Below are 26,030 nucleotides of genomic sequence, written 5' to 3' on the forward strand. Positions count from 1 at the left end.
TGAGCCACCTTCCCAGCCCCAGAACCTCTTTTTTTCTGAGAAAGGCATCCAACCTCAAGGATGGCCTTGCTGTAAACAAGATCAGCAGAGGACTTAATTGTGGAAAGAACAGGTGCAATTTATGAAGCCCGGAGTCCACTTTGCCCATTACTTATAGTATAGACTAGGTACAAACTCTGTCCACTGGTCCTACTGACCTTAAGCATCTTGCTAATCAATCCAAGTAAAAATTAAGATGCCCTCGCCATTCTCCAATCCATCCCAGATCCCTTGCTTCACAAGGCAAGATCTACAATTTCTAAAATTTGTCTCACCAAGGTCACAGGGTTCCCTGGAAGGAAGGTGGGACACTAACACATCAATGTGCTTCCTTGGCTGGCAGTCAAGGTTCTACCTTTTGTCAAATTAGGACAGTTAACTTACACTGTAAGTATGGGATATAACTAGAGATGTGAATCAAGAGTGGTAAGTGTGAGGCCGTAAGTTCAAACTTCAATATATATATATATATATAAAAAGACAGGGATGGAGGATATGTCTCAGTGGTAGAAGGGAGGTTCTGGGTTCAATCACTCAAACCACCAAATTTTTTAAAAAGATATGAAACATCACAGGTAACAGTAGGTATTAAGTGATTTTCAATGCTAATGACATCCTTGGTATACCCATACTGTTGTACCTCAGTAACCAAAAGAAGCATAGATGCAGGAACCCTGTTTGAGAAGATCTGCCCTTTAATTTTCATTCAAAATCAGTTTAAATATCTTTGTTACAAGTTCTGAATGGTGAAGAGTAGCAGATGCTGCAGGCACTCAATACTGACCCATTTCCCACCCACCCCGCCCCCCACTGCCTTGCTTCTTGGCTCACGATAAAAAAGGGCACCCTGTACTAACTAGTGGCCCCATGTTAATTGTCAGCAGTCTCAGGCCTTGGTGAGGTTGGATAGGAGCCATGAAGTCCCAGGAGCTTTCATGACAAGTTACTGTAAGGAATTCCAAGGATTGTGCCAAGCCCAAAGCGTCTTAGAGAAGACCGCCATTACATCACTATGTACTAACATTTTAAGGCTGGTTTCCACCATAGTCTATCCCCTAGGTCTGTGACCTGAAGAGGAAGCACCAAGGCCCCAATCCCTACAGGTCACAGCATAAGAATAAGAGAACCGCCTCCTCAATCCACATGCCTACACAAACCTGAATTTTAAAGCCCATGTCAATCTAAGCCAGAGGGTGCCTCCTCTTCTGCCAGGCTCTGCCCCATGCCCTGGTGTGCTACAGTGTGCTCTATATGAAAACAATGTGCTAGAATGGGTCCTAGCAGCCTGGAAAGTGTCGAAAAGGACTGGTACGACCACAGCTGTGTGTATGCCCAACTGAGTCTTCCTGGTGTGAGCCTATGACAGAGTATAAGGGCAGGCCTGGGTTCTACTCCATCTATGATTACACTGGGCCTCTGGGCCCTCTCCCCCCCGACCTGGCCAGTGCTTCCTGGAAGAGGTAGAAGAGGCATCCTGAAGTCACTGACAGCTGAGAGTAATGAAGCAAAAGCAGCACCTCTTTTCCTGTGTCCAATACCTCCACACAGGTGGCATCAAATGACAATGCACAGCCAGGACAGAGGTTGCTTTAAGCTTGGGAGACACAGCATCCCCTTAGGCATCTCTGGAGAACAGACTTTCCAAAGATAAAAAACTTAATCACATGGTCCCCGGTGGTTTCCCTATATAGTACACTGGCACTGGGGAGAATAAAAATTGTCTTTGCTGAGGGCTGGACGAAAGGCAGGAATATTAATGAACAAACATCCATTAAGGCGCTCTCGCTCTCTCTTTCTCTCAAGCCTAATGACGTGAAGGCAAAGAGCATGGAGAGGGAGAAAGCCTGGCAGGAACACCAAGACAAGACCTGTGACTGCTGGTTACATAGTGCCCTGGGTTCCTTGCTTGAGGCCAACAGCATGTGCCTTGCCTGTCACCAGGCTAGCCTGGGACTCATGAGGGGATAGGGAGAAGACTGATTTTTCAGTTCCTGCATGACCATATGATAGGGCATGTGGCTTCCTCCTAAAGGTCCAGGAGGAGAACTCTGGGATCTTCAACTGCTGCCTTGATTTTACGGAGGAAAGTCACAGCCTCTCTGCCATCAATCAGCCGGTGATCATAGGTCAGAGCCACGTACATCATGGGCCGCACCTCCACCTGCACAGAGAAGAGTCAATAGGTTTGTCACAGCAGTTCAGTTCTGCTGAAGGAGAGATGACTCTCAGACCAAAGAAAGTCCTAGTTCAAAAGCCTGTTCTGTTAATGCCATCACTGGACAACTTATCATATTTTCAAAGACCAAGTTTTATTTTACCCTTAGTGCAAAGTTCCCTCAGACAGGAAAATAAAGCTTAAGAAAATGTTTCCATACAACTACCTTAAGTACAACTATATTCTACCCTCCAACTTGTCTGCTGGTTACAGAAAAGGCTTTCTCTTCAGTTCTGGCTGCCTACGGTAGTTACTTTGGAATTACAATTTATTATTATTTTGCAGTGCTAGGGTTTCAAGACAACACCTTGCATATGTTAAGTAAGCATTTTACAATAAGCCACATCCCAGTCTTAGAGCTACAATCTAAAGAAAAAAAATGTCTAACCTGGGTCTAAAAATTCCATGATACTATAGAGATTTGGATGTATGACCATTTTCCAGGAACATCTATGGTTTTTGGACACAAAGGAGTTTGTGATCCAAACTGGTTTTTTGTTTTGTCAGTTGTGGGGCTTGAACTCTGGGCTTGGGCGCTGTCCTTAAGCTCTTCAGCTCAAGGCCAGAGCTCTACCACTTGAGCCATAGCGCCACTTCCAGTTTTCTAGTGGTTTACTGGAGATAAGAGTCTCATGGACTTTCTTGTCCAGGCTGGCTTTGAACCGTGATCCTCAGATTTCAGCTTACTGAGTAGCTAGGATTACAGGCGTGAGCCACCCGCGCCTGGCCCCAAACAGGTTTTAAACCCTGGAATCTCAGAGAGCCTTTTGCTATTAATGAAGCTTCCAAGAACAAGCTCCACTCCCTTTGATTTAATTGCCCAAACTCTCTGAAAACTTTTGTGTTATGCCACAGTGGCAGGACTTGAACTCAGGGCCTCTATTTTCCACTCTCCATTTTCCCTAGTGGCTGATGCACTACCATTTGAACCATGCCTCCAATTCAGCATTTTGCTGGTCAGTAGAAAATGAGGTTTCACAGTCTTTTCTGGCCAGGCTGGCTTTGAACTGCTCTCCTTAGACTGGAGGATACTACTATAAGGTAGTAGACAATTACAGGGATGAGCCACAGGTACCTGACTGAACTCTCAGAAATTTTCTATGCCCCATCATATAACCCTACAGGTTGTAGTTTCCATGCGTTCTTGCCCTGTTTCCAGAGGACAAGGACATGGCTCCAAATCCCTTAAACACCCAAACAATAAAGTTTCAACAAGCCCCAGATAAAGGGGGAAGCCTCCTTAGGTCACTGTTCTCAAACAAGCATCAGAATTCTACCTTTATAGGTCTGGGATGGGCTCTTTTAAGAATTTGCATTTCTAACAAGTTCCTAGATGATGTTCATCACAGACCAGAATTTGCCTTAGCCATTAAGAAAGGAAGCTAAACCTGAAATAAATCTCCATGAAGCTATTAGGACCTCAGAAGTGATGGTTCTTACCTTGCCTCCCACAGCCACTGGCCTATCAAAGATGCCATGCATGCCCAGAATGGCAGATTGAGGGGGGTTGATAATGGGTGTTCCAAAGAGTGAGCCAAAAACACCTCCATTGCTAATGGTAAAAGTACCACCATCCATATCTTCAATGGCAAGTTCATTCTTTCGAGCCTAAAAACAAATTGCATAATTGAAACATTAAGCCAATCCAAGTTCCTTTACTCATGAGACCAGGATCTAGCTTCTACATGAGAGTTGTTCAGCTAAGGTGACTATGAACAGTACACTAGAGAAGACATAATTCCTAACAGTTACTGTTTACTTCCCCTGGCAGGTCTTGTCTGAAGAAACTTCAGGTTTCTCAGCCTACTAGGCTCGCCCACACGCCTGTCTTACTCAGATACTAATGCACTCCTGAAGAAAACCAAGTGAGGCTCCTGCCCCTGGAGCAATGCTAGCTGGCGAGCCCTCTTCTCTCTCCTACCCACAGCTCAGACACATACTTCTGTATAACTTACCTTCTCTCCCAGTTCATTGATGGTTCGTTCAATATCTGCATAATTCATAGTTTCCACATTCCTGATGACAGGAACCACGAGACCCTGAAAGTAGTAAAAGCTGTTATCAGTTGAAAAACAACAGTACCTTTAGTTACAACTCCCTTGATTCAATGCAAAGGTCTCCCCTACCCAGAACAGAATATCTTTACTATTCACTGATTAGGCTTGATGTCAAGATAGAGGAATGTGATATGGGAGAGCTGGGGGGAGGAGCAGGGGGATTACTTTTACTAATTCCTAAAAAATGAGTTATAGCAATAATCTCTCCTAGCAAAAAGGTGCTCAGAGATGGCACCCAAGCCCAGAGTTTAAGCACCAGGACTAGCAAATAAATAAATAAATAAATAAATAATCTCTCCTGTGTGATCTGCTTCTTCACATATATATGGTAAGGATCCAAGATCAGCACTTCCCACCTCCTGCCCCAACATACCCGTGGAGTGGCCACAGCAACACTGATGTCAACATAATCCCTATACACCATCTCTTTGGTTGCATCATCAATCACTATGAGAAAGAAAACACATGTTACATACAACTCCCCCGGTCAAGGCTAATGAGCTATTTGCTTAATAAGAGTGAAAAAATCTACAGTGCTTGACTGAGTATGGACTGTATCAAGATGAATGTGATTGGATAACAAACAGCAGATGGGGCTGGGAAGGTGGCTCAGTGGTAGAGTGCTTGCCTTGCATGCAGGAGATCCTGGGTTCGATTCCTCAGCACCACATAAGCAAAAAGAAAAAAGCCAGAAGTGCTGCTGTGGCTCAAGTGGTAGAGCGCTAGCCTTGAGCTGAAGAGCTGAGGGACAGCGCCCAGGCCCAGAGTTCAGGCCCCATGACCGGACCCAAAAGAAAAACAACAACAACAAAAACAAACAAACAGCAGATGGCACTCTACTTATTCCTACCCTAACCAATGAAAATATCTCAAGTTCCTGAACAAACCCACATACAGTAGCATACAATCTTTGGCAGCTCTCAGAAGCTTAATACACTGGTTAAGGATAATAGCTATTATTATCCTAGGGATAATAATGCATTAGGATAAGAGTTCATTAGATTCTTATTAACTAGCTCTACTTGAGGTCAAGCCTTCCCTGAGCAGAGAATACAAGTGCTCCAAAATGGCAAACATAAGAGAGAAGGTAGAGAGATGCTGCCATTGGACTTCTCACTAGGAAGAGGGAACTAGGTAGAGGGTCATATGGGTATTTATAATATTTGTGGGTCACATAAAACAATCATTTCAGGCAGATAGTCCATGGCAGTTTACAAGAAGCACAATATCTATCATGTACCAAAAGATTTTTCAAACCTTATATAGCCCAAGGGAACACACATTCCCTACCCCTGCTAACACATAGGAAGAAGCAGGATGATCTAGTTTTTAAATATTCCAACTTAAGATAGCAAGTCCAACTGATAATTTACATTTAGCACTCTAATAAAGGCATGGGAATCTTTTCCACAGAAATTAAGTCTATATTGCACTGTTTGTTAGAAAGCATGGAGCTGATTACAGGTGGCTCACCTGTAATCCTAGCTACTCAGAAGGCTGAGATCTGAGGATCACAGCTCAAAGCTAGCCTAGGCAGGAGAGCTCTTAAGATACTTTTATCTCCAGTTAACTACCAAAAAAGCCAGAAGTGGCTCAAGTGGTACAGACAAGTATTCAAGTCCTAGGACCTGCACAAAGGAAAAAAAAAATGTAGAAAACAAATCTGAGCACCAGTGGCTCACACCAGTAATCCTAGCTACTCAGAAGGTTAAGATCTGAGGATCACAGTTCAGTGCCAGCCTGAGCAGGAAGGTCAATGCAACTCTTACCTCTAACTGCCAAAAAAACCATAAGTGGAGGTGTGGCTCAAGTGGTAAAGCACCAATCTTAAGCTAAGGGACAGCATCTAGGCCTTGAGTTCAAGGCCCAGTACAGTAACAACAAAAAAAACATGTAAAGTAAAAAAGAAGCCAAAAATTAAGATGCCTGTAAGTATAGACATCCTCCAGAAAAGATGAAGAAAGCCAGTCAGGAAGGCATTAGAAAAACAGGAGAACCAAAAGGACAACACACTTGGGCAAAACAGAGAGTCCTTCCTACCTACCCAGAGCATAGGAAGAACTAGGACTTCTCTAGCTCTTTTGCTGAAGATTGCAAAAGTGTCATTCCCCTCTTCCAAGAAACAAAGAGTCTCAAGAAGAGAACTGTTTGTTGGGTCAATACTTCAATGATGTAAAAAGGAAGGAAAACAAGTCCCAAGTCCATGAAAGAGAAGCTATGTCCAAGGCTTCCTAGGGCTAAGGCATTCACCTGAGAGCAAAGGTCAACCTAGAGCCTATGGAAGTCAAGTCCCAAAGTGAGAGCCCATAAAATGAAGGTAAGGGAGGGGAGGGGAGGGGAGACAGCCAGAACTGGAGTCTCCCCTGTGGCAAGAGTTAGTGTAGAGAGCTAGCTAAGCCACCTCAGAACTGCCTGTTGACAGAGCAGTTGCCAAGCTACACATGAGTAGGAAAATTATTCTGTGCATCTGGTGGGGACAAAGTAATCATGATGGTGGTTCAAGAAGGCCAAGAGAGAAGTCTCTGGAAAATATGTCAATATTTACAGAATTGTGAAATAAAAAGCCTTAGCCCAGTGCTGTAGCTTACATCTGTAATCCTAGCTACTCAGGAGGCTGAGATCTGATTGGGGTTCAAAGCCAGCCCAGGCAGAAAAGTATATGAGACTCTTATCTGCAATTTAACTAGTCAGAATAAGCCCAAAGTGGTGCTGTGGCTCAAGTGATAGAGCACTGAGCACAAGAGGCCCAGGGACAGTGTCTAGGCCCTGAGTAGTTCAAGGCCCAAGACTAGGAGGTGTCAGTTGTAAGGCTTGAACTCAAGGCCTGGGCACTATCCCTGAGCTCTTTTGCTCAAGGCTAGTGTTCTACCGTTTTGAGCCACAGCATCACTTCCAGTTTTCTCATGGTTAATTGGACAAAAGAGTCCCACGGCCTTTCCTACCCGAGTTGGCTTCAAAATGTAATCCTCAGATCTCAGCTTCCTGAGTAACTAGGATTGAAGGTGTGAGCAACCAGCACCTGTCTCTAATGAGCCTTAAATGTGAGAGTCGATCTGTGTTTTTATACCTACATCCCAAGACCTCTACAATTATGGTCACCAGAAACTTACCTGCATTTACAACAGGCTGCTCCTGTAAGGCAAAGGCTGAGGCCTTCACAAATGCTGACATGAAACCTAGTTTGATATTGTGTTTCTTTAGGAAAGCATCCTTGTGCCGGGCTCTCATCTCTTGGATGTTACTGTAAAAACACATTACAAGACAAATGACAACAATGAAGCACCAACTTTGACGCTGACACAGGTTTTACACATGAACACTTCTGGGTGAGGTTTTACCTTGTTCAGAATCATCTCCCTAAGTTCAAGTTTTGAAATAGTACAAAACAAGTTGTATCTCAAGTTTTAAAATAGGTTAATACAATAATGTTCTTTCATAAAGAGTAAATGTAAGCTGAGCACTGGCAGCTCACACCCTGTAATCCTAGCTACAAAGGAGGCTGAGATCTGAGAATCGTGGTTCAAAGCTATCATAGGCCAAAAAGTCTTTGAGACTCTTATGTCCAATTAACCACCAGAAAACTGGAAGTGGGGCTGTGGCTCAAAGTGGTAGAGTACTAGCCTTGAGCAAAAGAGTTCAAGGACACCACCCAGGCCCTGAGTTCGAGGAGGAGGAAGGAGGAGGAGGAGAAAGGAGGAGGAGGGGGAGAAGAAGGAGGAGGAGGAGAGAGGAGAAAGGAGGAGGAGGAGGAGGAGGAGGAGAGAGGAGAAAGGAGGAGGAGAAAGGAGGAGGAGGGGGAGAAAGGAGGAGGAGGAGGAGGAGAAAGGAGAAAGGAGAAAGGAGGAGGAGGGGGAGGAGGAATGCCCCAGGCTTGGCAAAAGAAAGAAAGAGAGAAAGAAAGAAAAAGAAAGGAAGAAAGAAAGAAAGGAAACAAAGAGAAAGGGGGGCAGAAGGGAGGGAGGGAGGGGAAAGGAAGGGAAAGGGAAGGGAAGGGGAAGGGAGGGAGAAAAGGGAGGGAGGGAGGGGAAGGAAGGAAGGAAGGAAGGAAGGAAGGGAGGGAGGCTGGCTGGCTGGGACAGTGGCTCAGTGTTAAGAGTGCTTGCCTCGTATGTATGAGGCTCTGGGTTCCATTCCTCAGTATCACATAAGCAGAAAAAGCTGGAAGTGGCACTGTGGCTCAGGGAGAGGAGGGAAGGGAAGGAAAGGGAAGGGAGAGAGGGGGAAAGGACAAAGAGAGAGAGGAGGAGGAGGGAGGGGAAGGGGAGGAGGGAGGGGGGAGAAAGGAAAGAAAAGAATGAATTTCTGGCTCCACTAAAATCACCAACTATCTACCTTGAAAAATAGCATTTTAAGTTTTTAAAGTATAAACAAAGTCTACAAAAATTGAGCAAAGCAGTCATGACTATACAGGAGAGTAAACCCAAGTTCTTCAAGGCTCATGGGAAAGTCAACGGATTAACTTTTTATTTCTTCTAAGTTAGCAGTTCCATCCACTTGTCCTTTGAACAGTTACTAGGACCACTACCTGTAAGGATCAGGGCTGGGCAATCTAGACAGTGCCAATCCCTAGTTTTCACTTTAATGATTGTGGTTTCCCTTGGTACTCAGAAAAGTGACCTGTGTGGGCTACGGCCCATCTTCTTCGGATTCAGCAGCAGAGCCTTGCCTGAGAAACCTTCAGAACTTAAACAGCTTTTGGTCTGTCAGGGCTTGGCTTTTTGTTTGTTGTGCTGTTGTTTTTTTTTTTTTTTTCATAGACACTACAGAGTTAGCGGGAAATTGCTTCCCCATCATTGTGCTATAGAAAGCCCTGTATTTATCAGAATAGCATTTCAAGATGCAAACTGAATTTAGCTTTTTATCAGGCTCAAATGCTCAGTTCTCCTATCCCCCATCATAGCTTAATTTGACATTAGCACATTAGCAGGAAAGATAAGAGGAATACTGCCTTCTTTAGACCATTTGTTTCTGAAAAAGGAAATTTTCCTAGGAAGACTGATTGGCTTAAAATGTTTGTTTTCCTGGGTCTAATCTTATTTAGTGCTAGGATTACCACCCAAAAGACATTACTGGTTCCCAAGACACAAGGCTGCAAAGGAGGGAAAGAAAAGTGATAAGCATCTTTGCTGCCAGAAACTGCCTGAATGCCATTGTCTAGTCATTAAGGAGTTTCTATTTCAGATCTGTGCCCTTAGAGGCAGAGCTGGGACAACAGGGGAAAGGAAGAAGTCTCAGAAAAGCCTCTTATGGATTGGCTCATCAGCATAAGACCCAAAGGGCACTCAATCTAAACCAGATTATAGGCTATAGTGAGACCCCAGGCCCATGTTAAATGATACTTTGATTAGCTGCTGAAAGGAGAACTTACCTTTAATCAAGGCTGTTGGGCCAATTCCATCTTTCAGGACCACAAATATTTACATGTTTCATCTCAAGAAAACTGGGTAGAATTTCAAAGCCCAATTCAATTTGTGTACAATTTACCCTTAATGCACTGAAACATTAGCTGCAGGCTTTGTAGCTCACTAGACAGGTCTTCCCTACATAGTAAAAACACTACAGAAAATCACGTCAAGTTTATAGAAAGCTTCTCTACAGAATGGAAACATCAAGTGAAATTTGCCTGAGTCCTACCCTATCAATGATGTCCCAGCACACTACCAATAAACTACTTTTTTTCTATTTCACAGGTCCCTCCCAAGGAAGGAAAACAAATTTCCCTAATGAAAAGCAGATGGGCAGACAATACTCAGGATAAAAGGAAGCATTTGATGGTTTACCTCCTGATTTAATATAAATTTCTACTTTAGTATATAAAATCTGAAATATGGATTCAACCTTCACCATTCCTTCCCAGACAGACTTCTTACAAAGGAAGTGATTTATGATTTTTTGTTTCCCCATCTGTGTCATGGTCCAAACCATAAACAGTCTGGGATGACTTTTCCCCACAATACTATTTGTCAAAATGCTAGTTAAAGCTTGGCACTGGTGTGGCTCATGTTACTCAGGAGGCTGAAATCTGAGGATCATGGTTTGAAGCCAGCCCAGGAGGGAAATTCCATGACTTGTATCTCTAATTAACCACCAAAAAGTCAGAAGTAGAGTTGGGCTCAAGTGGTACAGCACTATCCTTGGGCATGCAAGCTCAGAGATAGCACCTAGACCAAGTGTGTGCATGTACATCCATATAAATGCACACAAAATGCTACTCTTTTTGTGTTGGTGGTGGTTGTGGGGCTTGAACACTGGGCCTGAGTGCTGTCCCTCAGCTCTTCAGCTCAAGGCTAGCGCTCTACCACTTGAACCACAGTACCACTTCCTGTTTTCTGGTGGTTAATTGGAGATAAGAGTCTTATGGGTCTTTCCTGCCCAGGCTGGCTTTGAACCACAATCCTCAGATCTCAGCCTCGTGAGTAGCTAGGGTTACAGGCATGAGCCACTGGAGCCCAGCTTCTTCTTTGTTTTTTGTTGGTTGTGGGGCCTCAACTCTGGGCCTGGGCACTGTTCCTCAGCTTTTCAGCTCAAGTCTAGCGCTCTACCACTTGAGCCACAGCGCCACTTCCGGCTTTTTCTGCTTATGTGGTGCTGAGGAATCAAACCCAGGACTTTATGCATGCAAGCCACTGAGCCACCTTCCCAACCCACAAAATGCTATTCTTAAAAGCCTATTAAAACTCTTCTTCCAGGACCCTTCCCTGAATGCACTAGCTACTTCAGTCCTAACCTTTAAATGAAATGAGCTCACTCTGTCCTTTACTTCATATTCATCTTTATCCTGATATTTGTGTTCATCCAAATTAGACAGTAGGTAAACTCTAGGGATTCAAGGGCTCCCTTTCCTTAACTTTATATCCCCTTGAATTCCATACTTCAGTTCCTTATGTATAGGAAGCGTTCATTAAGACTGCTGAATTTAACCATTTTTCTTTTACTATATAGTGCTTATGTGCTAATATTGAACAAATCAAAATGTTGAAAAAACAGTCAACTAATTCACTACGGGAATACGAACAGTGGATTAGTCCCTTTTACTAACATTTGAGGCATGTATTTTAAAACAACTTGCTTTCCATTTCACTAAAAAAGTCAGGAAAAGAGAGAGACAAGCCCCTGTCTTTTGCTTGCCTCATTTTGAATTAAGAACATTGACAAGGAGGAGATTCAAGGTGTGGTGCTCCAGTCCTGAGCATGCTATCAAGGGTTTTCCATACCAAAGGTAGGCCAAGGAATAGGCCCTGCTGGGCTGGTGGCCCCATTTTTGCTTGACAATCAGATACCAGTCAGAGTTCAAAACTAGTCTCATTTATCAGAAGTCATAAGGTTCAGGTATAAAAACCTAAAGGGCTAAGATTTTTAAGTCATTGAAGAGGCAGCCATAGTATAAAGAAAGTCAGTTAAGAGGATGAAACCAGTGTGTTAACAAGTAAAGCAAAGTAGTTCTTTTCCATACTCAACGTAGTTTTAGAATCTGTACTAGCTAAGGACAAGGGCAAATTCAACTGTTCAAGAAAAGTCCAGGCATGGTGGCCATGTTTGTAATCTCATTTTGAGGCCAGCCTAAACAAAAAGTTAAGGAGATACTATCTTAAGCCAGTATGGGGTTCATGTCTCTAATTCCAGCTACATGGGAAGCAAAAGTAAAAAGATTTTAGTTCAGACTGGCCAGGCAAAGAAAAGCAAGTGCCTACCTAAAAAATAATGCAAACAAAAAGGGCTGGAGGTATGGCTCATATGGCTGCCTAGCAAGCTCACAGTCTAGAGTTTAAACCCCACTACAACCAGTACCACCAGTATCACCATTATCACTACCACCACCCAAAAAAGAAACAACACATAGGAAGTGAGAGGGACTAGAGATCCCACCTCATGTCAATCTCATTGAAAGTGGTCAGCATTGCGCATGTATTTTGTGCCTCCTTCAGACGCTGAGCTATGCGCTGCCGCATCCTGTTCATTTTCTCCTGAAAGGAAAGTGGAACAGGTATTGACAATCTGGTCTCCCTGAATGAAGCATTCCCACATAATCAGAGACAGAATTCATCTTGCAGGAGTGGATGGTAAGCATTACAACATTTAAATACAACCACAGCTCTAGACTTCCTTTTTCATATACTGGCCTTCCTTCCTGAGCTTGAACAAGAAAATAGGCCCAAAGCACTTATTCATATGTATCTAAAGTTTAATCAAGAATGAAGGTCCAGGGGCTGGGAACGTAGCTCAGTGATAGAGCGCTTGCCTTGCATGCATGAGACCCTGGGTTCGATTCCTCAGCACCACATAAGCAAAAAGAAAAAAGCCAGAAGTGGTGCTGTGGCTCAAGTGGTAGAGCGCTAGCCTTGAGCTGAAGAGCTGAGGGACAGTGCCCAGGCCCAGAGTTCAGACCCCACGACCGGACCCAAAAAAAAAAAAAAAAATGAAGGCCCAGGAAATGGTGTGATTTAAAAATCAAAGCCAATTTATAAAGAGTAAGAATATGGTGTAGGTCTAGCCAGACTAAGAATCATTATAGAAACAATAATTTCTGTTGATATATGCTTGCATGAGAATAGCTACTGATGGAATAGAAACTCAAGAACACATTTTTTTGAAACTACCGTATTTTTAGGACGTATTCTCAGGCAGAAGAACCCACATTCTTGACCATTACTTCCTTGAGGTTTTATGTTTGCTACTGTGTAGTATACCCCTTAACTACAGCTAAGCTAAGTAGGACTTCCTGGAAGTCTAAGAATAGAGCTCTCATCAAAATACCTCTCTGAAATATATATCATCGTGGGAAGAAGAAAGTATGTCACTAAGCTACCATTCCCTGGAAATATTTCACTCATGGGAGGCATTTCATTGGTGCTCTAATGGTGGGAAAGCCACTGGACAAGCATGCTGCAGAAGTCTTATTCATATCATTTGAGGGTTATGTGGTTATAAGCAAATCACTTCCTAGACTCTATTTGTCAAGGCCAAGGGAATGAAATGCCAGCCCCGCAAAGGTGGGCATCCACTTTCAACACTGCCTTTCCACTCTGCCTCTTTCCTAGAAATAGTCCTCAGAGGCTTACCCGATGTTCTGTACGCAAACCTCTGCCAGCTCCTGGCTCAGCTTGTGGAGGAGCAGCACTAGGTTTCACTGCAGACACTGAAAACCAAGAGAAGGTATAGTTGTATCACAGACAGAGTAATCATTGAGCATTTGCCCCTGCTTCCATACCATATTGCCAATTAACTCTCAAGGTATTCTAAAGTTAGGTTATCATTTCTACCCTACAGATTAATAATGTTTAAATTGAATAAGAAGCCTACAGTGACATAGCACATGGAAAGCTGGATTGTAAACCCAGATCCTCAGATACAAAGTCTAAAGATTTTTCTGCAAAGTAGCCAATTAGCCTGTGGAATCAGAACTGATTAGACAAGGTATTCTTCCACAATAGAAAGACCCAACATTTGGGGGCTTACCTGGTTTGCTAGAAAGAGGTTGCTGTGAGGGTGAAGGTACAGGTGGCATCTGAGTGGGTATGGATGCTGCAGGGGGAGGAGGAGCTGCTGGTGCTGCAGGCTCTGCTTTGGGGGCTGCAGCAGGAGCTTCAGCTGGTGCAGCAGCCTTGGCCTTAGCAGGAGCAGCTACAAAACAACAACAACAAAATAATAGATGCCACTAGCATTGCCTGGAATGGAGTCAACCAAACTGCACAGACTAAGCAAAACTAAGTGGCAACACTATCTATTTCCAATCCATTAACAAATTTCTACTGGGTATTGTATATACAAGGCAATAGGAGACACAAAGACACGGGCACTATTCTCTAGTCCCCAGAACCCTTAAATCTTCTACATCAGGTAAGTGGCTCAATTTGAATGGGTTCCTCATTTTATTAATATCTACTGACCATCAAGTTCACCACATACTTTCAAAATACCTATGTCCAATGAAGCAAAAACTCAGGCAACCTGGTGCCAGTGGCTTATACCTTAATCCTAGCTACTCAGGAGGCTGAGATCTGAGAATTACAGTTCAAAGCCAGCGTGGGCAGGAAATTCTATGAGACCTTTATCTCCATAAAACTACCAAAAAGCCAAAAGTGAAGCTGTGGCTCAAGTGGTAGAGCCCTGGCCTTGAGCAAAAAAAAAAACAATTAAAAAAAACTCAGGTCTTAACTACAAAGCCCAGCACTGACACACACACACACACACAAACAAAACATGTGGTGGTATATGCTTGTAATTATATGACTGTAATCCTAGCACTTGAGAAGCAGAGGCAGAAAGATTTAAGTTTGAGGCCAGCCTGAGTTACACAGTAAGATTCAGGCCCAGCTGATCTAAATATTGAAACCCTGTTTCAAAAAGGAAAAAAAAAAGCCAAAAAACAAAAAACTGAAAGCAATTTAAAATGGTTTAAACACATAAATGTTCTAATTATAGTAATGTTATGTTCATTTCAGCATTACATGCCAAACCACTAAGAAGTGGGAGTTTAATCAAGTTCAAAGCTCACGCCTATCATCCTAGTTACTCGAGTCCGAGCTCTGAAGATTGAGGGTGGAAGCCAGGCAGGAAAGTCGTGGTGAGACTCTTATTGCCAATTAACCAACTCCCTATCTCCACCAAAAAAAAAAAAAAGCCACAAGTGGAACTGTGGCTCTAGTGTCAGAGTGCTAGCCTTGAGTACAAGAGCTCAGGAACAACACCTAGGAACTGAGTTCAAGCCTCTGACCAGCATCAAAAAATAGAGTTCAAGACATCTTATCCAGGATGATTCAATAGTTAGTTAGGACCTAATCAGATGGTCAAGTAACAAATTCTTAGCTTTAAATTAGATATTTGTTTCAACCTTAACCCATTTGGGTATCACATCCAGTTTTATACTTGAATCAGAACTTTACTTTCCCAAGAAGAAACAATCAGAAGATGGACTTCAACTGGAAGACCCGGTTCTATTTCCTGTCACTACATATTTTTTCCCACTTTGAAGTTGTTCTTGGCCTGATCAAATTTAATGATGCAATTTCATCTTTTGCTTGACTATTTTAACAATGAAATAGTTTAGTAGTGCCATCTAACTGAGTCATAAAAATAGACTATTTTCTATTCTTTTTTTTTCTCTTTTATTTTTTTTTTGTTGGTCATGGGGCTTGAACTCTGGGCCTTAGCTCTGTTCCTCAGTTCTTCAGCTCAAGGCTAGCACTCTACCACTTGAGCCACCATGCCACTTCCAGACTATTTTCTAATCTCTAATACTAGATTGTGAGATACAATACAAATTCCTTTTACATTTCTTCACAAGAAAATTATCCATGTTTTCTAGATATATCCTGTAAGAACAGACATGAAAAGACAAATTACACTGAATTCTCTACAACAGACACCATGAGATAATCCACCTTCTGACTTTGCAACAGTGGCTCTCAGTGGCGATGCATCAGAATCTTGTGGAGAGCAATAAAAAATTATGACAGTCAGGACCAGATAAATCCAAGTTCCTGGGACACAGAGCCTAGTTATTTGTGGTATTTTTGAAGCTTGATGTGATTTTGATGTTTTGTTTTGGTTTTTTTTTTTGGGGGGGGGGTGGTGGAGGAGGGAAATCACTATCTTTAGAAAATTAATTTCTATTATGTCTAAGAAAGGATCAACTTGGGGCTGGGAAGGTGGCTCAGTGGTAGAGCGCTTGCCTTGCATGCATGAGGCCCTGGGTTCAATTCCTCAGCACCACATAAGCAGAAAATAAAAAAGCCGGAAGTGGCACTGTGGCTCAAGTGGTAGAGCTAGAGCGCTAGCCTTAGGCTGAAGAGCTGAGGGACAGCACTCAGGCCCCACGACCGGACCCAAAAAAAAAAAAAAAAAAAGAAAGGATCAACTTGAGAACTATCGACAGAAACAGTATTGAGACTTACTATTTTTTTAAAACTTCGCTTTTGTTTTAGAATTTTAAAAAGTTCACACTAATTATTCCTCCTATCTCCTCAACTAAGGGCACCTAGAAAGCCAAAGTCTTTGGCTATCAGGGAATTAGTACAGTATGTTCAGCTCCAGTTCCAAAGGGAAACACTGAAGACCTTGATCACCAGAAGAACTTCTTTACCACCAGTTTTCCTGAGTGTGAAAAGAGGAGTGCCTCCTTCAACTTTTCCTCCATCAGGTACCAAAAGAGCTTCAATCACTCCATGTGCTGGTGAGGGAACCTGCACAGATGTCTGGAAAAGGGAAAGAGAGAGAATCTACATTTCTATCCAGCATTATGGAATCACCAATATGACTCACAAGAGTTGCAACATCGTTATACAAAACCCTGGAACAGGAAGTGGCTCTGTGGCTCAAGTGTGGAGCACTAGCCTTAAGCTGAAGAGCTGAGGGACAGTGCCCAGGCCCAGAGTTCAAGACCCATGTCTGACAAAAAAAAAAAACAAAAAAAACCCTGGAACAGAAATACCTAAGGCCACATATTCAGAGCCAGAGCAATGACAAGTCATTGCTATTATGAAGATTCACTTCTTCTGTCCCTTCTTGGAAATGTTAAAGCAAAATTCAGTTAATGTGTTTCCAAGTGACATGGAAAAACTAGAAACAGTTCATAAAACACAAAGAAAAATAAGTTACCAGATTAGTTACTAAGACACATAGTGCATACCTGCAGAACAAACAAAAAATTAAACTTTAATTCCGTTCTTTTTAATGATCTGTTCCAACTTCTACCACTGAAGCTAGAGCTAGTTAAAATTTATCTTTAAAGTGATGAATTCCCATTTCTTTCCTTAGGTTAAGAAGTTGTCACTAATTTAGTATAAGCCCACCTTGTCAGTTTCAATCTCACAAACCACTTCATCTTCTGCAACTGTGTCTCCAACAGCTGGAAAGACAATCAGAGGCTATCTGTTAGGGGGAATCCCCAGTAGTCCCACATTCCCTTTGTCAGATGTGTTAGAAAACTCCCTCCTATGGGGTCAGGGGTAGAAGTAGGCATGGACCTGTATAAAGAAAGAAAAGTTGGAATCCAGGTACTGGTGGCTCATGCCTATAATCCTGGCTACTCAGGAGGTTGAGATCTGAGGGCTGCAGTTTGAAGCCAGCCCAGGCAGGAAAGTTTGTGAGACTCGTATCTCCAATTATGTATCTGAAAACTGCAAGTGGAGCTGTGGCTCAAGTGGTAAAGTGCTAGCGTTGAGAGGAAAAGAAAAAAAAAAGCTCAGGGAGAGCATGCAGGCCTCATAACTACCCACAAAAATTTTAAAAAGGAAAGGTGGAACCATAAGACTCACTGAATATCAGTGGGAGGAAGAGAGACTTTTAGGATGTATTTAACTTAAGAAGTTGAGAGGAAGCTAGGAAGTTGAGAGGAAGCTGGGTACCCATGGCTCTCACCTATAATCCTAGCTACTCAGAAGACTGAGATCTAAGGATCATGTTTCACAGTTAGCTTGGACAGGAAAGCCTGTGAAACCCATGTCTCCAATGAAACACCAACATGAAAGTGAAGCTGTGATTCAAGTGGCAGAATGCTAACCTTGAGCACAAAAGTTCAGGGACAGGCCTTGAGTTCAAGCCCCTGGACAGGCACCCAAAGTTTAAAAAAAGTTGAGAGGGTTAGAATGTGGCTGGAGTCAAGCAAGGCCCTGAATTCAAAACCCCAGTACCTCAAGAAAAAAAGCAAGAGAAAACTAAATCTCACCTTTCTCCCACCTCACATCACCCTCTGTGACTGATTCTGCAAAGGCTGGGGTTTGGACTGTAATCACATCATCCTCTAGGAAAAAAGCAAAACAGAACATTACAAGTAGTCGAGTTTCTTCCTTTTTAATGTTTTCTTTATTTCAACTCAGCCAGTTACTGCTCTTTCCATGAAAACTCAACTTATAAGAAAGCAAATACTTACTGCACACAGCTGTAGTTCTGAAGAAGCGAATACTGAAGACACTACTGTTGTTAATGCTACAAAAGAAACGAAAGTTAACTCCTTTAGCTGGTGAATCACTTACATTTTAGTTCAGGCACCTTCCCTTTAAATGAGTGATTCTTGCTCACAGTGACATCCACGTGAACTTGTCGAAGTATACATGTCCAGGCCAAACCTGAAGAGATTCTGACTCAGCAGGTAAAGTCCCAGAGCCTGATGACATGGGTGCCTTAAATAGAGCCCTGTGCTGCAATGAAATGCTACTTCTCAAAAGAGAGACTTATTTGATTTTCTGAAAAATAAGCTTCTTTGTCCTCTGTAGACCCACCAAAATAACTTAGCTTCCCGATTTGATTTCTTTCTTAACTAACCAAATCCATGTAAGTTAAATTGCGTGCCCTCAGGTGGACTTGCCAGAGTGCTAGGAAACTCTGTCCCCAGGATTAAACACTTAGATTAGATAAGGCCATTAAGATGAGGCAGTGAGTTAACTCAGAAGTTTTTAAAAAAGTGTTTTGGCAACAAAACAAACACACCCACATGGAATCTCCTATTCTGTTCTCTGGCAAGAAAGCAGCACAGCAGTCCATTCTACACTCATTCCAAAATAACCTCAAACAGTAAGGCATTTTCTGATACAGCATTTACATAAAACAATGTAAATGAGAGAAAGATACAATCATGTGTGAATAGTGCTTGAGTGTCTAATGCTTTAGTGGTAGAGTGTTTGTCTAGTATGCATGAAGCTGGGTTCAATTCCTCAGTACCCTATAAACAGAAAAAGCTGGAAGTGGCATTATGGCTCAAGTGATAGAGTGCTAGCCTTGAGCAAAGAAAGCTCTGGGCACCAGACACTGGAGCCTCACACCTGTAATCCTAGCTACTCAGGAGGCTGAGATCTGAGGACTGCAGTTCAAAGCCAGCCTGGGCAGGAAAGTCTGTGAGACTCTTATGGCCAATTAACCACGAGAAAACTGGAAATGGTGCCATGGCTCAAGTGGTAGAGTGCTCATCTTGAGCTGAAGAGCTGAGGGATAACGCCCAGGCCCAGAGTTCAAACCTCACAACTGACAAAAAAAAAAGCTCAAGAACAGTGCCTAGGCCATGAATTCAAGCCCCAAGGCTGGCAAACAATAATAATAATAAATATAGCTAGGTGCCAGTGATCAGTCATTCACACCTGTAATCCTGGTTACTCAAGAGGCTAAGGTCTGAGGATCATGGCTCAAAGCCATGATCAGTCAGGACTCATCTCCAATAAACTCCCCAAAAAGTAGAGCCGAGGCTCAAGCAGTAGAGCACTAGCCTTAAGCAAAAGCAGCTCAGGAAGAGCACCTAGTCCCTGAGTTCAGGCACCAGGACCAGCAAATAATAATGATAATAATAGTAATAATAGCAACAACAACAGTATCAGTATATGTATCATAAGTTTGTCTACTGCTATTTGACAGTTACAGAGAATAGTTTGCACTGACAGGGACTTGTTTACACTGATAGGATTTCTACAACAAGCACCTTTACAAAAAAAAAAAGCAGAAAAAAAAAGAAAAGTGAATAGTTTTAAGTTGCTTTTTGATATTTCTACTTTTATAATGTCAAAATAACTTTATAAGGTCTCTGGGAAATCAAGGAAAATAAAGTAATTAAAAAAAACAAAACAGGACACAAGGCTGGATGCGGTAGCTCGTGCTGCAATCCCAGCCACCTGGCAGGCAGAAATTGGGAGAACAAGCGTTTGATGACAGCCAAAAAGTCAGTGAGTCCTATCTCAAAAATAAACCAGGTACGTTCACACAAGCCAGGAATCCCAGTTATGCAGAAGGTAGGAGACAAGATAAAGGTAGTCTAAAGCTACCAGGGCAATAACAGGAGACTGAAAAAAAAAATTAAAACAAAAAGTGCTGGGGCTGGGAAGGTGGCTCAGTGGTAGAGCGCTTGCCTTGCATGCATGAGGCCCTGGGTTCGATTCCTCAGCACCACGTAAGTAAAAAGAAAAAAGCCGGAAGTGGTGCTGTGGCTCAAGTGGTAGAGCGCTAGCCTTGAGCTAAAGAGCTGAGGGACAGCGCCCAGGCCCAGAGTTCAGGCCTCACGACCGGACCCCCCCCCCCAAAAAAAAAAGTGCTGGTGACATGAATCAACTGGTAGAACACTTGCCTAAAAACACAAGACCCTAAGCTCAAACCTCAATACAACAAAACAAAAACAAAAACAAAGCAACAACAAAAAACCTACACACAATATGTGTCTAAAGTTTGTAACCATGTAAAAGGACAAGCCAATAGGCAAAAACTAACTTGTAACATGTAAATACTATGTTATAGTTAGACACCCAGGAACCTGGAGCACAGGCTGCTTCTGAGAAGAAGCATTCAGTGGAGATATAGGAAGGATACAAAAGTCTGACACACTTTTCCCTGAACTGTGTAATTACCATTAAATAAAAACATAATGTCAAAAATATTCTTACAGCTTGGCACTGGTGACTCAGAAGGCTGAGATCTGTAGTTCAAAGCCAGCCTGGGCAGGAAAGTACATGAGACTTATCTTGAATTAACCACCAAAAAGTCTATAAACTCTTATCTCCAACCAACCAATTACCCACCAAGAAGCTGGAAGTACAGCTGTAGCTTAAGTGGTAGAGTGCTAGCTTTGAGCATAAGAGCTCAGGGACAGTGCCCAAACCCCGAGTTCCAGCCCCAGGACCAGTAACAGAACAAATTAATTAATAAAGAGTTAAACAAGATTTTAAAAACCAAAGTGGGCAATTCACTCAGAAAATAACCAAAAGCAGCACTAGATTAGGTCACATTATCAGGGGTGATCCAGCCTAAAGTTGAAGGTTTTCTTCCCCATAACTTACAAATAATTTTTTAGTGTATTACTGAGAAAATTGTAATTGTCCATTTTCATTTAAATTGCATGGGTAATACATTGTAATATATGAGCAATATATGTTTAATTACAAAAAACTAGATATTCACTGCAGAATATTAGAAATAGCAAAAATATTTTAATGGAATTGTACTGTACAGGAAACAAAATCACTTTGTAATCTGCCTTTTTCCACATTAACATGAGGTAGCTTAATCAATTCCCTACAGTTTGCCACTTTGAGAACAATCTGGGTAAACCATGAGTAGCATAAATTCCTAGAAATTTGTAGATCAACACAAAATTCAAAGATTTATGATTGCCAAATGACCCTCTAAAAATAACATGGGAATTTATACTTCTAGTACTGTGTGCAACATTTTCTGAATGAAACCCTAATTTCATCGTGAAGCACAGTAAGAAGCCACTCCACGGATAACCATTACTTTGAAGAATCTCCCTGCAGAAAAGGTAGTTTCATAGCTCTTCAACAGGTTATCAGAGAGCATTCTTTTACTATCCCCCTAAAAATACTGAGAATGCAGAGCAGCTTCAAGTAACATTCAAAAGTAGACATTTGAAATACACATGGGTAGTCTTTGTCCAAACTCTACATTATGCAACAATAGCATTCTCCCAGCACTAGTCCAAGACCCAAATGATCTGCTTTTTCCAAAATGAATAACTCTGCCACCAAGAGGATGGTCTCAATCATCACATACATGTGACTTCTAGCCCCTCAGCTGCACTTATGTCCAACTGAAAATATTTAGCAGTACTCTTCTGGATCTACTTTCATAATTATAATGGAAGTTTCAATGTAACTTTCATTATAATTTAACCACCTGAGGAGAGGAGATACACTCTTGGTCCAACATTTGACATGAGGCTAAAACCTAAAGTACAGCATAAGTAAATACCATGATCATCAAGGTTAGGTCTAGACACTCAACATAGCCACCTCTAATTCTAAGTCTGGAGGCCAATGAAAAAAATCAGATGGTCAAACTTAAAACTGATGTCTTATGTAAACATCCTGTGGCTATATTATCTATACCATACCCCCTCCCCTGAGATACTTACACAATCTTTCTGCTGTCAGGGTAACCTGGTACCTGACAAAAGGAGACTCCTGCAAAAAACAAAGCAATTCTTAACCACAAATTTCTTACACAGTATATGAGATGGAAATAAAATAAGGCCTGCTCACTCCCTAACCCTGAGACCAACTGCAGACAGCAATATAATCTTTATCACACAGAATCCTGCTTTTCAAATTTTTCCACCAAAATAGCCTAATGGCAGAGAGCAACTGGTCTTGGAGTGTAGTTGAGAGTGGGCATGTGTTAGGCTGGAGAGGTATTTGATGGTATAGCCTACAGGAATTTTATAATATACCTCAAGAACTCAGACAATTTCATTGACCTTGTATGTTTGTACAGTAAAATGTCTCTATCAATTGAAGTTTTCAAATACAATTGAAGCTTGAAAAAAAAATACATGATGACGCTAGGCATGATAATGCACACCTATAATCCTTGCATTTAGGAGACTGAAGACAGAGGATTGATTGAGACCAGCCTGAGTTAGAAGCCAGCCTAACAGAGGAGACAAGAAAGGAAGGTAAGTAGAGCTGTGGCTCAAAGTGGTGGAGTGTTATCTTGAGCAAAAGAGCTCAGGACAGTGCCCAGGCACTGAGTTCAAGCCCATGACCAACAATAAAAGAGAGAGACAAGAAGAGAGAGTAAGGGAGAGAGGGAGATAGAAAAAGGGAAGGGTGAGGTGGTCACATGCTGGCTTATCTTTCAACTTCATATAATCAAGTTTGTGATGGGGTAGAGGTAAGTACTGGTCTGGGTTTTACTGGATAATGGTATGGAAACCTTTCACTGAACCCTACCAACAAAGACTGAGCTATTTTAGGCCCAATCTCTCACATTTGTCCTAGGATTGAGCAAATCATTTCCCTATACAGTTCATCTTTCTAAAATCTCCTACTTTGGCTCCTTCCAACAACAGGAAAACCCTTTTTGCCTACCAAGAGTCATCATAACCAACTGTATTTCCTCAACTGATGCCTATAGAATGGCGCTGTTTTCCTGAAAATATTTTCTTACACCTCTTCATAAACCTCCCCAGAGACAAGGAAATCACTCTATATTCAGTAGCCAATGCATATGCAGTGCACAGCATGTCTTTGGACTAAAGCACAACGGCCCAAACTGATTTTTGGAACCCTGAGTCCCATGGAGAGTTTACCCTACAACAAATTTTATTCAGTGCTTTAGTGCTACAATGTTTTCACATAGGCCAGACATTAGTGGCTCATCCTAAGACCTGAAAGATACTGTTTTAGAGCTAGCCCAGGCAAAAAAGACCAGGAGATTTAATCTCCATCTAACCTACACAAAGCAGGGCTGGAAGCATAGCTCAAGTGGTAGAATGCCAGCTGTGAGCCAGCAGACCAAATGAGAACTCAAGGTCCTCAGTTAAAGCTCCAGTACTAGCACAATCTACTCTCACAATGACTCTATGATGACCATTGGCCATTATTCCTATTTCACAATATAAGTAGCTCCTGGATGTTAAGTAACACAAGGTGAATTCCTGAACCAAGATGCAAATCTCTCAAAATGCAAGCTCTTCTTCTTGACCTACCAATCTATAAAGTGAAGAAAACATTTTCAACATGTTTCAGTATTCCCAATTCAAAAAAGTTTATTACTGGGAGGACACTATGAAGTGTGCTAGATGCCTTGTCCTCCTGACTTAGGATAAAGTCCAAGCACTTAATAGTACTCAGCTATTTAGCCTTCTCTATCTTTCCAGTCCCACATAGGCTTCCTTTCCATTCCTGTAACTCATCAGGTCCCTTCCTGTTTGGAAAACTTTGCACAAGAAATTCCCTTTGCCTGGAATATCATTTTCCTAGCTAGCTCATGTATTCTGCAAGTCTCATCTTAAACATCAGTTCTTTGTTGGTGAAAGGGAAGCTGATCTTTATCATACTACACTCTGTACTTCTCTTTCCTAGTAACCACAATGTAATTAGGTACTTATGTGTGCACAGTTGTGTTTTTGCTCTGTCTTTCTTTCCAGCTAGCCCATAAGATCTATATGAGTAGGGACCATCTGTACTGCTGTCACTTAGCACAGCAGCTGGCATGGTAGTAAGCACTCAATAAACGATCTGTTGTATAAAGAAGCACACGTGGCCACTAAAAACACAGGCTGAGAAGGAGTCGAGTGAACCTGGTTTAACCAATAGTTGGCTTTGTGACCTTGGCCAAGGCACTTAACCTCTTGTATTATGCATTTGTAAAATAGAGACACAACATTTCTTGTTGCTTGGTGGTCATTAAACTGCACAGAAAGCACTCAGAACAATGCTCTGCAAAATTGAGGCATGATTTAAACCTAAAGTAAGATTTACTCATTCAACAAATATTTATGCTAGCCATATAATAAAAAAAAAACAAACAAGCTATGTTAAGATACACTGTTAATAGCAACCCCCCAGCCCCCATCCAACTTTTGGGATAAAACCTAAATGTCTTTCAGTAGTTTACCCCATCTTCTATTGCATGACATTCTTTCCTTTAACCAAAATGTTCTAGTCAAATCATTTGGGGGAAGGGGGAGTGGGGGCAAATGGGTTTGAACTCAGGGCCTCCCACTGCTAGCAAGTGCTGGGCCATAGACCACCAGCACCCCCTCCAATCATCTTTTATCCAGTTTAAAAAAAACAATCTTGCCAACCCTTTCCTTTCCTCCTCCTCCTGCTCTTCACTGTGCTAGCTCTGTCACATCCTCCAGGTCACACCCTTACTGTCACCTACTTAAAGAACTGCTCTTCTGTCACTCTCACTGCTCTAAGCTCTTACCACAATTGATCACCTGTTTGGCAATCTACACTGTGTCTTCCCCACTAGCCTAGAAGCTTCATGAGGGCAAGAAGAATTGCCCGTTGCTGGATCACAAACTTGGGTACCTAGTGCAGTACCTAAAACATAGTAAAAGCCCGATCACCAAGGACTGAGGTGTAACTGACATGCAGTAAGGCCCTGGGGTTTCATCCCAGCACCACGAAATAAACCCCCAAACGAAAACTTCTTATTCACCACGTGCTGAGCGAATGAATGATAGTACTTGTTTAAAATTAAGAGAAGCATTTTGCTTCACTTCTATCTGCTCGGAACTGTCTTTGCGCATTATGAGGGAGAAAGAGAACCCCCCCCCCCCCCCCAGATTTCCTCTGGTTTCCTCTGCAGCCCGAGGAGGGCATTTTAGGTGACCACAAGGGCAAAACTTACCAGGCAGGGAACGTCTCCCTAGAGGGCAGTTCCCCTGTTGAGAAAGAAGACATTATCGGCGTCACCCAGGATGAAGAGAGGGAAGAGAACCGCTTTTTTTTTTTTTTCCTTTAAAAGTGCGCGTTAGGTGCGGGTGACAGGTGAATCTCCCAACTTCAAAGGCAACTGAAACACACACGGGGTCTGTCAAGCTGCCTCGACTTCCCCCACGGGGCCGCCCCGCGCCGTTTTAAACAGCCCGGATCGAGTTGGGGTCAGCGCGATGCCCGCCTCGCCGCCTCGGAGTCGGGCTAAGGTCGGGCGGGGCGCGGAGCCCCGGGCCCCGGCGCCGAGGCTGGGGAGCAGCAGGAAGTGGCCGACCCGGGCGGCCCCGGGACGGCGCGGGCCGCAGGGCTCCACACCCCGGGGGCACGGGAGGCCTCTGCGTCCCGGTGTCCTTGGTGCCCGGCCTGGCCGGCGCGCCGCGCCCCTGCCCTTCAAGCTGCCCTTCCGCCTGCCGCCAGTCTCCTCACCCACCGGAGCGTCGGCCCGGCCAGACAGTACCTTCTGGAAGGCAGCGAGCGAACGGCTGAACGCCCGGGACACGCAGCGGGACCGGGACAGCATCGCGGCGGCGGCGGCGGGGCCGAGGGCGGGCGGACACC

The 26,030-nt window shown here is 42.9% G+C and overlaps 1 protein-coding gene across 1 annotated transcript in view; it reads right to left on the reverse strand.

Annotated features, from left to right (window-relative positions):
* Window positions 1–716: 716 nt before the first annotated feature.
* Window positions 717–26,030, reverse strand: part of Dlst (dihydrolipoamide S-succinyltransferase) — a 25,338-nt gene continuing 24 nt past the window's right edge. Inside the window, exons 1-15 of the mRNA XM_042692514.1 lie at window positions 25,930–26,030; window positions 25,387–25,420; window positions 22,157–22,205; window positions 18,182–18,237; window positions 17,978–18,052; window positions 17,103–17,158; window positions 16,394–16,505; window positions 13,768–13,932; window positions 13,371–13,447; window positions 12,178–12,275; window positions 7,422–7,552; window positions 4,685–4,758; window positions 4,210–4,293; window positions 3,695–3,862; window positions 717–2,200 (exon numbers count right to left, since the gene is read on the reverse strand). The exon at window positions 25,930–26,030 is cut by the window's right edge and continues 24 nt beyond it. Of these exons, the coding sequence (XP_042548448.1) occupies window positions 2,066–2,200; window positions 3,695–3,862; window positions 4,210–4,293; window positions 4,685–4,758; window positions 7,422–7,552; window positions 12,178–12,275; window positions 13,371–13,447; window positions 13,768–13,932; window positions 16,394–16,505; window positions 17,103–17,158; window positions 17,978–18,052; window positions 18,182–18,237; window positions 22,157–22,205; window positions 25,387–25,420; window positions 25,930–25,992 (1,377 nt within the window). The 5' untranslated portion in view covers window positions 25,993–26,030 and the 3' untranslated portion in view covers window positions 717–2,065. The remainder of the gene's footprint in view (window positions 2,201–3,694; window positions 3,863–4,209; window positions 4,294–4,684; window positions 4,759–7,421; window positions 7,553–12,177; window positions 12,276–13,370; window positions 13,448–13,767; window positions 13,933–16,393; window positions 16,506–17,102; window positions 17,159–17,977; window positions 18,053–18,181; window positions 18,238–22,156; window positions 22,206–25,386; window positions 25,421–25,929) is intronic.

The sequence above is a fragment of the Dipodomys spectabilis genome, unplaced genomic scaffold (genome assembly GCF_019054845.1).
Source record: "Dipodomys spectabilis isolate Male_0828 unplaced genomic scaffold, ASM1905484v1 ptg000157l, whole genome shotgun sequence".
NCBI lineage: Eukaryota > Metazoa > Chordata > Mammalia > Rodentia > Heteromyidae > Dipodomys > Dipodomys spectabilis.